Genomic DNA, 15,507 nt, shown 5'->3' on the forward strand with positions numbered 1-15,507 from the left:
AGTAGAGTAATGAAGCTTCTCACAGATGGTGTTCAAATCAACATTTATTCAAAATTCTTCTAAAAACATAGGTGACGACCCGACACGATTCGTGTTTCGGCCTAATTGGCCTGCATCAGGGGTCTATAAATTTAAAAAATATATATACATAGAGAATAAATGTACATCCAAAATACAAATCTGTGTATAAAGAAAACACATTTATATAAAATATTACATATATAAAAATACATAAAAAGCCTCAAGATGTGTTGATCAAGTAAATAAGAAAAGAACTAAAAAAAAAAATATGTAAAAAAATAATAATATAAAATGTTGTAAGATATATGCGACTGAAGTATTAAAAAGTAAACATGAGAGAGACATACCTAGGGATATGTAATTCAATGCGTATATCCAAAAAGTCATCAAAAGGTTAGAAACCTGTCATCAACATTAAAAAATGAATAATAATCAAATAAAACCATACATCATATTATACACAAAGAGACACTGGTAGTGACATGTACATAAGAAAATTACTACTCAGACTTCTAAACGTTATATACAGGGGAGAAATAAAAACACAAAATGAAGGGACCTTTATTTTAACATAGATATGTTTTGTGTTTTGGTGCCCTTTTCCCAGTAGAGTATTTTGCCTTCTGTTTGTGACTGTCCTGGGGAGCCAGTTAGAAAGCTGAGGTCCAATATTTGGCTTTATGAGGTGGTTTTATACATCAGACATATAACCATTTCTAGGCACTCCTTCATAGCTTAAGTGCAAATGAACAGTTAACTTCTTCTCTGCGCATATCCAGCAGATAGCCAAGACCTGTCGCTTCTTCCTCTATAACATTAGCAAACTCCGCCCTTTCCTCTCTGAGCACACCACCCGAACTCTCATCCACTCTCTCGTTACCTCTCGCCTTGACTACTGCAACCTACTCCTCTCTGGTCTCCCACTTAGCCACCTATCCCCCCTTCAGGCCGTTCAGAACTCTGCTGCACGTCTTATCTTCCACCTGAACCGATACATTCATATCACCCCTCTCCTCAAGTCACTTCATTGGCTTCCGATCAGGTACCGCATTCAATTCAAGCTTCTGCTACTAACCTACAAATGTACTCGATCTGCAGCCCCTCCTTACCTCTCAACCCTCCCCTTACGTTCCTACCCGTAACCTCCACTCTGAAGACAAATCCCTCCTTTCAGTACCCTTCTCCACCACCGCCAACTCCAGACTCCGCCCTTTCTGCCTCACCTCACCCCACGCGTGGAACAAACTCCCCGAGCCCATATGCCAGGCCCCCTCCCTGCCCATCTTCAAATCTCTGCTTAAAGCCCACCTCTTCAATGTCGCCTTCGGCACCTAACCTCTACACCTCTACCCAGGAAATCTAGACTGCCCCAACTTGACATTTCGTTCTTTAGATTGTAAGCTCCTTTGAGCAGGGACCGTCCTTCTTTGTTTATTTGTACAGCGCTGCGTAACCCTAGTAGCGCTCTAGAAATGTTAAGTAGTAGTATCTACCACGTGTGACTCAACAGGTGTGTATCTGGGCAAATTATGCATGTATTACCATTGCAAAATAAGAAACACATACAAACTTTTTCAGACCTACCCAAACCGTCAAGGCAACACCTTGGAACATTATGCAGGTACTCATGTTTATTCATATGTATACAGGCATACAATTCCATAAAAGTCCTTTTCTATCTTTAAAACTGGCTTTACATGTGGGGAAAAAAACATATAAAATTTCCTCCTATGTGTATAATCTTTCTGTAGCATTTTAATCATTTTATTTGTTTTACAGCTTGGGCTTAAGCTGCAGCAGATGTTTGGGTTATAAGTGTTATAAATATTTACATGCCATATTGCAGGCTAAAGGTTACCAGCTATATATAAGTGCAAGCAAATATCCCAGCAGCAATGAACAGTGGGGGCCAGGGGCACCAGAAGTAACATAGCAACACTCGCATACTTTGTTCCTTGTGTTTTCAGGGTGATTAGGTTTCTGAATAATCTGTTCCACAGACTGGATTCTGTTGTCTTCCTCTGTGTTGTAATACTCTTATCTTATACTGCTTTGAACGTTTTAAAACGAAGTGCAGAGCTGCTGTAGCAAACCCTGAATAGAAAGATAAAAGCTGGCTTTTAAGATCGGATATGTAAAAAAAATAAAATAAATAAAACCACATACAGTATATAAATTGCCATGCAATAACATCTGAGGCTTAGATAGCAGTGCCTAAGGGTGTGCAGCCCAAAATTTTGCTTTGCTTAGTTTCCAATGTCATTTACGGGGATTTCTGTGTATTTTTATTAGTTCGATATCTGCCTTTTTCTCTTTTTTTAAACATAGAAAAATTAACAATATAACTTGCCCAACAACCTGGGGCTATACAAAAACATTACATTGTCCCATATTACAAGTAAGTTTTTTTTTGTTTTTGTTTTTTTGTTACATTTGTACCCTGCGCTTTCCCACTCATGGCAGGCTCAATGCGGCGGGCAATGGAGGGTTAAGTGACTTGCCCAGAGTCACAAGGAGCTGCCTGTGCTGGGAATCGAACTCAGTTCCTCAGTTCCCCAGGACCAAAGTCCACCACCCTAACCACTAGGCAACTCCTCCACAAGTTGAGATTTCATTTATAAGGACATAAGAATAGCCATACTGGGTCAGACCGATGGTCCATCTAGCCCAGTGTTCTGCTTCCAACAGTGGCCAAACCAGGTCACAAGTACCTGGCAGAGTCCCAGAGAGTAGCAACATTCCATGTTTCCAATCCCGGGGCAAGCTGTGGCTTCTCCTATGTCTATCTTAATAGCAGACAATGGACTTTTTCCTCTAGGAACTTGTCCAAATCTTTTTTTTTTTTTTTTTTTTTTTAAACACAAATACACTAACTGCTGTTACCATATCCTCTGGCAACACGTTTGAAAGCTTTCGCCTATTCATTTGAAAAATATTGGCCTGTAACTTCATTGAGTGGCCCCTAGTGTTTGTACTTTTTGAAACAGTAAAAAAAATCGACTCGCTCGTTCTACACCACTCAGGATCTTTTAGTCCTATATCTCCCCTCAGCCCACACTTTTCCAACCCGAAGAGCCCTAACCTCTTTATCCTTTCCTCATATGAGAAGAGTTCCATCCCCTTTGTCATTTTGGTCATTCTTCTTTGAACCGTTGTCTGAGGAGAGGCAGAGTTTTAAAAATTCAAGGTTTTGGTGAAAACTTTGCTTCTAAGCAGGCTTTTTCTGATGATGAATTATGATGGTGTTGCACAGTAGGGGTTCTGCAATTGTAATTTGAAAGATTATGTTTTTATTTAGTTTTATTGTCTAAATTAGAAGAGTGTGTGTGGCTTGAGTGTTGCCTTTTGTTTGGGTTCGGCTTTCCTATTTAACTTTGGCGTTCTATAAATTACAATTATTTCTAATTGTTAATGTTTTTACTTATGGTGTAAACTGCTTTGTACCGTATAGTTGAAGCAGTATATTACGTTTAATAAACTTAAACATGAGCTAAATCCAAATTAATAGTTATTAACAATAATGCTGCTGGTTATGGGATTCAGTGTTTTTGTCTTTTGTGTGTTTGTGTGAGTTATAATAAACGGATAACTTTATTTTTGTCCCTAGTATCCTGAAGAGTTAAGGAAGTACGAATATGATCCCAATTTTGCAATACGTGGACTGCATTATGATGTCCACAGGGTAAGTTGATTGGTTTAATGTACAAGGTTTGAGGTTGGGTTTTTAAAAATTATTTATGGTAGAATATGCCTCACTTGTAGATCAGAGTTTTTCCATGCTAAATAAAACATTAAGAATTTTTCTTTTGAGATAAATTGCAAGTACAGTTTTCAGGCTTTTGCAATTCTTTTACTAAGCCGCATAGGCACCTGCGGACGCCCAACACGCGTCAAATTTGAGTTACCGCCTGGCTACCGCGTGGCCCTTATGGTAATTTTATTTTTAATGCGTGTCCGCTATGCGCGCTGGAAAATAATTTTTATTTTCTGGCGCACGGCAACAAAAAACCGGGTGGTAATCGTCATTCTATGCAAGTAGATGATTACTGCACGGTTACCGTGTGAAACACCGCTAAGACAATGGCTGGCGGTAAGGTCTCGGACCCAAAATGGACATGCGCCAGTTTTTATTTTGCTGCATGTCCGTTTTCAGAAAAAAATTTAAAAAGCCTTTTTTACAGGTGCGCTGATAAATGGATCTACACGCGCCTACACTAGTGCAGCCCATTTTTTCGGTGCACCTTAGTAAAAGAGCCCCTTTATAAATTAAAGGTTGAGGAACAACTATGATTTAGAAGGCTGCTGTCTGTTTTCTGGTAGGACAGCAAGCTGGAATAAAACAGTGGATGCTCAGCAGAGAATGACCAGAATAACATCCATTTTTAAACAGGGCTGCAGGGGTGATCTGGGAAACTATAGATCAGTGAGCCTGGTATATGTGCCAGGCAGAATGGTACAAGCTAGGGATGTGGCGTTTAGCCTCAACTTCACTGTGTAGGCATCTTATGTCACTGAGCTGAACCTTTTCCATAGTGGGTGGTTGTCCTTTCAAAAGGTACTTCTCGGTGATGTAAGATGCCTTGACCCAATACATATTGGGAGCAAAACCCATAACGCCAGATCCATTACCTGATTTGAATATAACAGCTTTCCTAGAAAATTCTCTAGAGACGGTTACACAAAGATTGACTTTACTAGTTTCCTTTGCTTTCGAGGTTGATAGGAATAATGTATTTCATCTATACTTCAATCATAAGCAAGCCAATTTTTTTTTTTTGGGGGGGGGGGGGGGGGAATTCAGATTTACCCAGATCTAAACAGAGATACACAGAAGAGAAGGCGAGAGATTTGGCTTTAAAACTGAGGGCTCTCGCCTTAGGAGGGATATATATTCTGAAGTACCCATGTTTTCCTCGACCCCGAAAAATTGGCTGAATTTATAATCTCCAAGTAAAGGGGAAATGTTCAGCCCTGAATGACCTCATAGGAAGATGCTGTTCGTACCTTCTAGTGGGCGTATAACGCTCGCCCCTCTGAGTGATTGCTTTCTTTTTCCTACTCAGATGAGGTGGATTCCACCTCTGCTGTGCCCTCTTTTTTCCTTTATCTTGTTCCCAAATTATGGTGGTCAATATGTATATGAATATTTCTTGTCTCTTTAATTTTAATGAAGAGAAATTTATTTCTGCTGTATTTCATTTCTAAATCCTGCATTTATATTGATATGAATGTACCATTTTGAAAATTATAAAAAAAAGAATTTGAGAAGTGAGAGCTAGATTACTAATACATGATACCATGTCAGTTCCATGCCTTGTCTTAAGAGAAGTATCCCATTTTGATGTTTTTAAATGCAAAGTTAGAAAATACATACAAATTGACATACACCAGTGGTTCCTAATCCTGTTCCTGGAGGCACCCTAGCCAACCACATTTTTGGGATATCCACAGTGAATATTCATATAATATACTCAACAACTGTTATAATTATATCCATCTTTATTACGTATTTAAATATCATAAATCTAACAAATATTGTCTAAAATTCCCAATATATCCAATCATTCATCCACGGATGAATGATTGGATATATTGGGAATTTTAGACAATATTTGTTAGATTTATGATATTTAAATATGTAATAAAGATGGATATAATTGTAACAGTTGTTGAGTATATTATATAGATTTGATGCAACTATTTATTGAAATTAACCTAAGGTAGCACAGTGAATATTCATGAGAGAGATGTTCATGCAGTGGAGGCAGTGCATGCAAATCTCTCTCATGAATATTCATTGTGGATATCCTGAAAACCTCACTGGCTGGGGTGCCTCCAGGACCAGGTTTGGGAACCACTGACATACACATTCAAGAACCGAAGACTGTGTCTTGGCCGTTTTCAAGTCAACAATAGGCAGTTACCATTCTGAGGTATCTTCTGCCATTAAAAAGGTAAATTTTGTAGTATAAGAAATATTTGATTTCACACAAGTGTATACGGTTTGATATGGTTGATTTTTGCTTCCTGGTGAAGGTTAATAGGTTTACATTGTTTATTGTATGCAAAAACCTCATTCAAATTTATTGTGGCTTAAATCCATCCGGCTTTTGGCAGTGGTGATGGACAGCTCCAGTCAAATCCATGTAAGCAGTGCTGCCTTATAATCAGGATACGCTTTATATTAAGAATATGTACTCTAGTCTTATTTTCGGTCTTCAGTTACCCACCTTGAGGCCACTGCAATAAGCTGTGCTACCTTTTTGCACACAAGTTTTTCTCTTGATTTTTTTTTCCTGTGCTAATATTAACTCGTAAAGCAGGAAGAAATATTAGAACAAGAAATCAGCATAAAACCGCTATGTTAAAGTGTAGTGGGCACGTAAAATGCAATGCAGATCACTGAACAAAACATTGTGCTAAAATCTAGCACAGTTTTGTTTTTTTTAACTTTTTGTAATCATTTAATCTTTATGCTATCTCAGGCTGTCAGAAGATACATCATGGGAGCAGAGGGTAGTCTGAGGTGAATTGTTGCACTTTGAGGCGTATTTTCAAAGCACTTAGACTTCCAAAGTTGCATAGTAACCTATGGAACTTTGTAAGTCTAAGTGCTTTGAAAATGAGCCCCAATTTGCCTCAGATCATCCAACATCCCTAGTGTCTCAGATGGGGCCCCCTGACTCCCACCCTAACCCCCCCCCCCCCCACGACTCCATGGAAAGCAGTCACTGGTAACCAAAGTGGGTACGTGGATCCCCCACCCCACAAAAGCAGTCCCTGGTAGTTCACGTGGATTCTCCTCCTGGTCCACCCCTGATCCCCCACCATAACTCCAATAGCTGAGAGGTTGGAGAAGTACCAATTTGCTCCTTGCCATTGGTGCCTCCTGAGTCAGAGCACTTAGGCATTATTTCTGCTTCCCAGCTTTTGGAAGTGGGTGGGGGGAGTTGGGGGCCTAGGAAAGTGTTCCAATTGAACCACCAAAGACGGTTTTCAGGGGGCATGGTGTCCAAGAGTCCACTTGAGCCATCAGGGACTGCTTTTGTGGGGTCATGGGGAGGGAGAATGGGGGCATTTTTTTTTGGGGGGGGGGGGGGGGATGGGAACTGGGGACTCTGGCTTGCATGAGCCAATTCCCACAAAGAGGTACATATCACCGGAGCAGTGTGCACTGATTTTGTTTTTTTTTCTGGACAGCCCCCTTTTTAATGCTACAGTAGTTTGCACGCCCATTGGGAGTAAAAATCTCTTTTAATACATGTATTAGAATGCTATGTATTGAATCTTACTGCATGGGGAACTTTTGTTTTATTTACTACACTCCCTTCTAGATGGAAAATGGAGTTCATTGTTTTTATGACCTTATCGAGCATTTCCCGCAGAATTGTACATAGTTATTGATATGAAATTTCTTGTTTTGCCTCAGGCATTGTTAATGAAGATTGATGCATTTCATTACATTCAGTTAGGAACAGTACACAGGTGGGTGAAAATGTTGACTTGGGCCTGTCCAACTTGAATGTAGTTTTCGAATCTCTTCTGTCCAAAAATTGTGCATTGGTGTCGTGCATTAAAGCAAATATTTATTTGGTGCTGATTTATCCTAGACACTACATTCGGGGGCCCTTTTACGAAGTGGCGGTAAGCTCAATGCGGTCTTACCATTTGCTAAAAAGGACGTAGCACTGGGCTACCGGAGCAGCACAGCGGTAGTTTCCCTCCCCCAGCGCGTGACATTTTTGGTTCTGCAAAAATATTTTAATTTTTTTTTTAGCGCCGGTGTGTACCCGGCGTTAATCAGGCAGCGCCATGTGCTGCCCGCTTACCGCAGGGTTAGTGTGGGAGCCAGTGGCGTAGCTACGTGGGGCCTGAGGGCGCCTGGGCCCCCGTAGATTTGGCCCTGGACCCCCTCCTGCCCCAACCCTCCCCCGCCGTCACCGCCGCCTGCCTCGCCACCGCATCAGATACCTTGTTTGCTGGCGGGGGTCCCCGAACCCCGCCAGCCGAAGAGAGTCTTCTTCAGTGCCGGCGTAGCGCCTTTGTTCAACGAAGTTCCTGGTGTGATCAGCTGTTTCTGACGCCTTATGCCCTGCACGGGGCTACATGCACGGTGCAGGACGTAAAGCGTCAGAAACAGCTGATCGCACCAGGAACTTCGGGGACCCCCGCCAGCAAACAAAGTATCTGATGCGGTGGGGCGGGGGAGGGTTGGTGGCGGGAGGGGGGTTCAAGGGGATCGTTGGCAGGCCGGAAGGGGGGTCCAATGTGGCGGCGGCTTAACAGTGCCCCCCCCCACCTCGGGCTCTGGCCCCCCCTCCCGGCGAGGTCTGGCTACGCCTCTGGTGGGAGCCCTTACCGCCACCTCAATGGCGGGAGCAATATGTGCTCCCCCCCCTCCCAAATGGCCACGTGGCAAGGGGGCCTCAGCTTGTGTAAAAAACACGCCGACATCAGCACAGGCCCCCTTTTGCCGCAGGTTCGTAAAAGGACCCCTCAGAGTAATATTTTTAAAGGTCTTGTTCTTTTCTGTCTGCAGAACAGAATGGTGCAATGATTATGGGAACGCATGTTGTAGCTATTGTAAAACCAAATAGCTCTTGTTAACCTTTTAACTTTATTTAAATGTCTATTAAATAAAATCATTTTCATTTTTGATACTCTTCACGAGGCATAGGTTTCTTATTGCCATGCTGACATCATGGCTGCCTGGTCTATTAATGAATAATCTATAAAAAGATAGTGACTTCGGGGGTGGGGAGGGGGAGACTGATAGGCCAAGCATAGCTCGATATCTTGCATTCCAAAGTTAATGCTGAAACACAAATAAGAAAATCTGTGGACAAGAGAGAAAGGAGGACAAAAGTTTGACTAATGGAGAAAAGCATCACTTGACAAAGCTTCCTGGTTTGCTCCCCCGGCCTGACGTTTCTTTTATTCCTTGCAGAAGAAACGTATGGTGCCCTTTAAACTGAGCAAATACAGATTTAAATTAAATAGAAATAATGTATATAAAAATGCTGCTTTGATTGACTTTTAAATAAGTAGGTTTACTGAAATTTGCATATTTGTTGGGCATGGAATAGGCATAGTCTAAATATTATCAAATGAGTGTTGTACTGTTGGAACTGTGGACATATGAACACCAGGGATAGAGATGGGTGAATGAATTTCAACCTGTGTTTGAGTGCAGAAATTCCAGATTTCCTTAGGATGTTAGTACTCAAGTTATACGGAAAGCATCAGTTAACTTAGGGCCCCTTTTACTAAGCCGTGTAGGCGCCTAACGCACGCCAAATTGGAGTTACTGCCCGGTTACCACGTGACCCCTGCGGTAATTTCAATTTTGGCTTCGCGTCTGCTACGTGCATCTGAAAAATGTTTATTTTCTGGCATACGTAGCGGATGCGTGCAGGTCATTACCATCCAAATTATTTACCGCTAGGTCTATGGCTGGTGGTAAGGTCTCAGACCCAAAATGGACTCGTGGCAATTTTGATTTTGTCTCACGTCCATTTTCGCCCCCCCCCCCCAAAAAAGGCATTTTTTTTTTTTACAGGTGAGCTGAAAAATGATTCTGCGTGTGCCCAAAACACTACCTACACTACCACAGGCCATTTCTCAGCGTGCCTTTGTAAAAGGACCCCTTATTGAATTTCCACCACTGCCACTCCTCTGTAGCCCTTGTATCTCAATTTCTGTATTCAGGCACCATCTCTTTCTGCTTTCAGTAGTTTGCAGCCCTGTTCTGAAAGTGCTGATGTGGTGTTAGGATATCTGTGATGAGTATGCTGGACATAAAACTTTCGTTCATTAGAGATGTGGATTTTATAAATCTCTCATGCGTACTCATTACACACATCTTGAAAACCCAACTGTCTAGGTCTGTGTGCTGGACTAGGCTGGGAACCATTGTACAAATGGCATGGCTCCCTCACCAGCCCCACAAATTGTGGCTGGACCTTTTTTTGTTTGTTTCCTCCATTTTACGTTGATCCATTTGTTTGAAATTATGCATATAGTCGTGCATAAAATCAAGAGTGTTTCTTTTCTTTCTGTGTTCAGTAAGCATCTTGCCTCATGCATCCAGCTTAATCTCCTCTCAGGCCGATATTGTGCCTCAGTATTGAAAAGTTTGTTGTATTAGCTCGTCTCTTTGGAGCTATTTCTTGACATTTTTAAACAGGAATTCTGTTTTTCCTGAGACAATTTTTTGATTCCATTATGTTTAGGATATAAGTACATAAGCATCACCATGCTGGGACAGACCAAGGGTATGTCGAGCCCAGCACCCTGTCTCCGCCAGCGGCCAAAAGAAAAAACAATTTGTCCCGCCCATCCCAGAAATAGTGGATTATTCCCACGTCCATTTAATAACATTCAATGGCCTTTTCCTAAGTCTGTTCTGGGTGTGTAAAAATTGTAAATTTAGGTGTATGTTTTCCATAGGTACTATTGCTGGTTACCTTCTAGTGGAATCAAATACATATGCAGAAAAAGCACAAAAACTGAGCACAGGATACAAAACAAACCAGGGGAGGGGTGAGCGTACCAGAGAAAAAGGTGCTTTTCTGGTGTTTATCCAGAGATTCTTTTACTAAGGTGCGCTACTGGATTTAGTGCATGCTAAATGCCACACAACCCATTGTATACCTACGGGGCGCATGGAACTTTATGCACATTAATTCGTTAGCCTGCACTAAATTTGTTAGTGCACCTTAGTAAAGGAACTTCTTATAAAACTACCTCGTATGCTGAGGATTTTTACCATAGACACCCGGTGGGTAATTCTATAATGGGGAGTTTACTAAAGGCACTGGCTGTGGCACCCAGAAAAATAAGGCGCATACCTTTATTTATAAAATACTACTTCCCCCCCCCCCCCCCCCCGTTTACTAAGTTGCACGGAAATGCCGACACAAGTGAATGGGCTGAGTTGGCATTAGTGCACGGCAGCCACTAGGGCGGCTTAGTAAACGGGGTAGGAGTGGGCAACGATTAAAATGTTTAATTGCACGATTAATTGCAGTTAATCGTGGCAAGCATTTTGGGCGTATGCTTTTCAATTTTTATTTAAAAATGTTGACCCAAGCATCCTTTTGAACAAATGCTCAGCATGGCTGATTATCTTGCACATCATGCTATTCAATTAGGAGTGAGCAACGATTTAAAAATTTTAAACATTTATTGTGGTATTAAAAATTGTAACCAAAATACTACAGTTAGCTAAATTCAAAGAACCTACTAATACCATGCAATCATGGGAATGCGATCTAAATGCCCAACTAGATGAAAAAACTTGGGAAAAATTTTGGTTTAAAATTACTCATACCACCAAATCAGCGTCCATTTCACAATCTTATGTTCTACTTAGCACACAGAGCCCTATGGACTCCTGCTAAACTCGCCAAATTGAACACAATAAAACCAAAAAACAGTGCGAATAAATGCTGGACCTGTGAAAAAGATGTTGGAAATCTTAAACATATCATCTATTCTTGCCCATATATTCAAGAATATTGGAATTCTGTATGGGACACAATATCTTCCACCTTGAATATTCAAGATGTTTTATCATATAATATAGTTATATGTGGATCACTAATGTTACAATCATCAATAGACAAATATCAAGCACAATTACTGGATTTAATGTTACATCAAGCCCTTAGAACACTTTTCTTTTGTTGGAAAGATCTTGACAAAGTAACTTATTTATCATGGTGGAATTCTGTGTGTATTTTAGCTAAATATGAATATGCTGCGGCTGAAAAACATAACTCACTTGTTAAGTACAACAAAATATGGTCTCCTTTACTAAACTCACTACGTAATAACCTTTGTCAGAATTGAAATTATGTATTACTCCTGTGACTTATGATCTGTTATTGAAATAATCCCTGACTTGCCCTAACTTGAACATGTATGCTGATGCTTGTTACTGTTAACCTGTTAAGCTGGCTAATTGCTTTAGTTTAGCCATTTGTTATCATTTATAAAACACAATAAAAATATTGGAACTAAAAAAAAAAAATTGTAATCATATGATTAATAGCACCTCTGATACTAGTAAATTCCCACTGCATAGAATATAATGAAATGTTGCATACACACACTTCTTTCCCACTGCACATTGCTCCACCTCTCCCCTCCCCCATACAGGTACCTACCTTTCTCTTCTGCATCCCTTCTCTGGACTGCCCTTGCTCAATAAAATTAAGAATGTATTCTCAAATCATTTTAATTCCCACTGAAAAAAAAAAAAAAAGACTTGGTTGCACCTCTCCCTAAATCGGTGTCTGAATGTTTTAGAAACTGTTGCGTGACCAAGGGGAAAGTACTTTGGGTTGGCGCTGAAACTAGATATTCAGTGGCGACTGGTATTTAGGAACTGCCACTATATGTCCGGTTTCATTTTGGTGGCTGGTGTTATTTAACTGCTGACTGCAACCAGTTAAATAATGTGCACACTTCATGCTGTTTAGTTTTGTTCAAAATACTATTTGAAATGTCCTGTTTTACTGTTCATTGACAACTGGAGTTTGCATTATTAGAGGACTGAATGTTGTCCCTGATGAAGAAGTTATTGCCATGTATGAAGGATCCCATGTCCCTTTGGAGCAAATGAGTGACTTTTATGGGAAGGTAAACAACACAAGTATTTTATTTTATTTTTGTAAAACGAAAATGTAATTCAGTGTTTTGAAGATGTGGTTAGGGCAGTGGAGTTGACAACCAAAGTTTAAATCCTACTTGCCCCAGTGCTACTCCTCATAACTTTGTCACTTTAATTTCCTGTTACTTAGTTTTGCAGTTAAGATGCAGTAAATGCAGGGAGCATTCCAAGGATCTGCCCTGCATTTTGTGCACACATATCGCATGGGCACCACATAACATACATTTACAGGTAGTACAGGAGTATATTAGGTAGTATCGAGCCAAAGTGCACAAAAACATTTCCACCCTACTGCAGTGGCACATGCACCACCGATCGAGCAACCTCCTCAAGAGCTTATGCCCTTTTTCCATACTCATCTGGGTCTTACCTGGATGTCTCTCTAGTTATCTAGGGGTCCTGGCACAGCCCTGTGTTCAAAATGACCTCCAGTGGTGGTCTCACTGTACTGCCACTAGGGGTTATCCTTCCACATAAGGAGCGATTCTCCTTATGTGAAAAGATGACCTCTAGGAGTTAGTAACCTGAGCCTATTGCTAAATTCAGGTTTATTTAATTTGATTAAGTGCTTAAGGGTAACCATCAAAGCAGAGTACAAAAAAAAGAATCAACAACAGAAAGTAACGCCAACTTTGAATAGGAAAGTACAGAAAAGGAAAGAGTCTTGAGTATCACCATCGCTCCAGGCCCCAGTATATAGTTCCAACCCCCTGCCAAGTTATTCCCTGGAATTATGAATTAATTAAAAAGGGCTCCCCCCAAATGGGCTTTAAGTAGTTGCTTAAAAGTAGCCAGTGAAATCTCCAACTTCGGGACAGTTGGCAACTGGTTCCTCAGCATAGGGCCTACCACACTGAACATGAAATTGCAATGGAGACCAGAGAGACCTGATGTAAAGAGGGCACCATCAACTGACAATGCTGAGCTGATCGCAGAGCGCGTGAAGGAACATAAGGAAGCAAACCAATGACTTCTAGGGGTCACTGGCACCATTTTGAACTCAGGGCAGCACTGGGACAGGAGTGGAGTGGGATTACAGTACCAAGGAGACCCCTGGGTGGGTAAGTCCCAGGTGGGGGTTAGGGAATGGGGAGGTACATTGTGGGAGGGGCAGTTCTGGAGGGGGTGTATACTCTGTTGGGAGGAATGAAATTGGGGGAGTGTGAGCTCTTATCAGGGGGAGGATCAGATTGGGAATGCCCCCTGTTGCTTTGTGAGTTCTATATTTTGAGCAGCAGCTGCAATACCGGTCTGCTGGTAGTGCGACTGCACTTGATAGCACATTAAGTGAATGTGTCATCAAGTGACAGCTAAAAAAAGGCGGTAAATAAATAAAATAAACAAACATGTAGCACCAAGGTAACTGCTAGCTGCCATAGCTGGCCTTACCTTTGCTCTGATTTAGCCAGACCTCAACGGGAGGGGGAGCAGAGCCCAAGGTGGTGGTGGGGCACATTTTAGCCTGCCTCCCCACTGCTGCCCTCCCACCGCCACTGCCCTCCCTCTGCCACTGCCCTACCACCGCCACTTTCACACACCCCTCCCCCGCGGCCGCTACCGCCTCCCCGCCGCCGCCCTCCTGTTGTAGCTCAGTACTCAAGGCTTGCAAACAGGCCAGTTTTCAGGATATCCCTAATAAGAGAGATTTGCATACAGAGGGTGTAGTTTGCATGCAGATCTCTCATGCATATTCATTAATCTGAACGTCCCTGAGTAACCAATTTCCAATCTAGTTACAAAATGTATATCCCACTACCAGTAACTATTCTCTGTACTTTACAAAAATATTTTTATTGAAAACTCCTTTATTACAAGGAGTGTGTGTTCATTAGCCCCTGTGGGAATATGTTGAATGTGATTGGTATGAATGAAGTGCACTGGATAGTGAGGATAATATGATATTTTAATTTGATATTTAAACTATATCAAATTAAAATATCATATTATCCTCACTATCCAGTGCACTTCATTCATACCAATCACATTCAACATATTCCCACAGGGGCTAATGAACACACACGCAATACTTAGAAAATACAAATATGAAATAAGACAAACCAAAAGGTCCTATTACAAAACTAAAATAGGACCGGATTACAAAGACTTGAAGAAACTATTTCAAATCGTAAATAAGTTACTAGACACCACTCCTATCACCATGACCAACACAGACATGCTGCCCGCAGACAAACTTGCTAATTACTTTAACGAAAAAAATAATAAAATTACGCAGCACCACTTCCTCAGTACAATACCGGCATCGAAAACTTCTTCAATGACCTGGACCTAATCCCTGGTGGATGCCTAGCTGACCGTATCTGGTCAACATTTACTCTCCTCACCACTGAATCAGTTACAAAAGCAACTCATATGTTTGCTAACACCTGCTGCAACCTGGATACATGTCCTAGTCATCTACTTAAATCTGCCCCCGACCACTTCATGGCAGATCTCACATCCCACTTAAACATCAGACTACAACAAGGTCTCTTCCCCGAGGAATATGGTAACATCCTACTTACCCCAATACCTAAAGACGCTAAGAAAAACACAAACAACCTAACCAATTACCGCCCAGTTGCGTCTATCCCACTAGTAGTCAAACTGATGGAGAGCTTGGTGACCAAACAGCTTACAGAATACATGGACAAGTTCTCAATACTACATGACTCACAGTCAGGATTCCGCCCCCAGCACAGTACCGAAACTGTCCTAGTCACCCTCTTGGCCAAATTCAAGCAAGAAATAGCCATAGGTAAAAGTATACGTCTCCTCCAATTCGACATGGTCAACCACAATATACTACTAAG

At 41.4% G+C, this 15,507-nt stretch overlaps 1 protein-coding gene across 1 annotated transcript in view; it reads left to right on the forward strand.

Annotated features, from left to right (window-relative positions):
- The window catches only part of NT5DC3 (5'-nucleotidase domain containing 3), a 72,905-nt gene that overhangs the window by 22,382 nt on the left and 35,016 nt on the right, over positions 1 to 15,507 (forward strand). Inside the window, exons 3-5 of the mRNA XM_030214654.1 lie at positions 3,629 to 3,703; positions 7,451 to 7,506; positions 12,576 to 12,666. Of these exons, the coding sequence (XP_030070514.1) occupies positions 3,629 to 3,703; positions 7,451 to 7,506; positions 12,576 to 12,666 (222 nt within the window). The remainder of the gene's footprint in view (positions 1 to 3,628; positions 3,704 to 7,450; positions 7,507 to 12,575; positions 12,667 to 15,507) is intronic.

The sequence above is a fragment of the Microcaecilia unicolor genome, chromosome 9 (assembly GCF_901765095.1).
Source record: "Microcaecilia unicolor chromosome 9, aMicUni1.1, whole genome shotgun sequence".
NCBI lineage: Eukaryota > Metazoa > Chordata > Amphibia > Gymnophiona > Siphonopidae > Microcaecilia > Microcaecilia unicolor.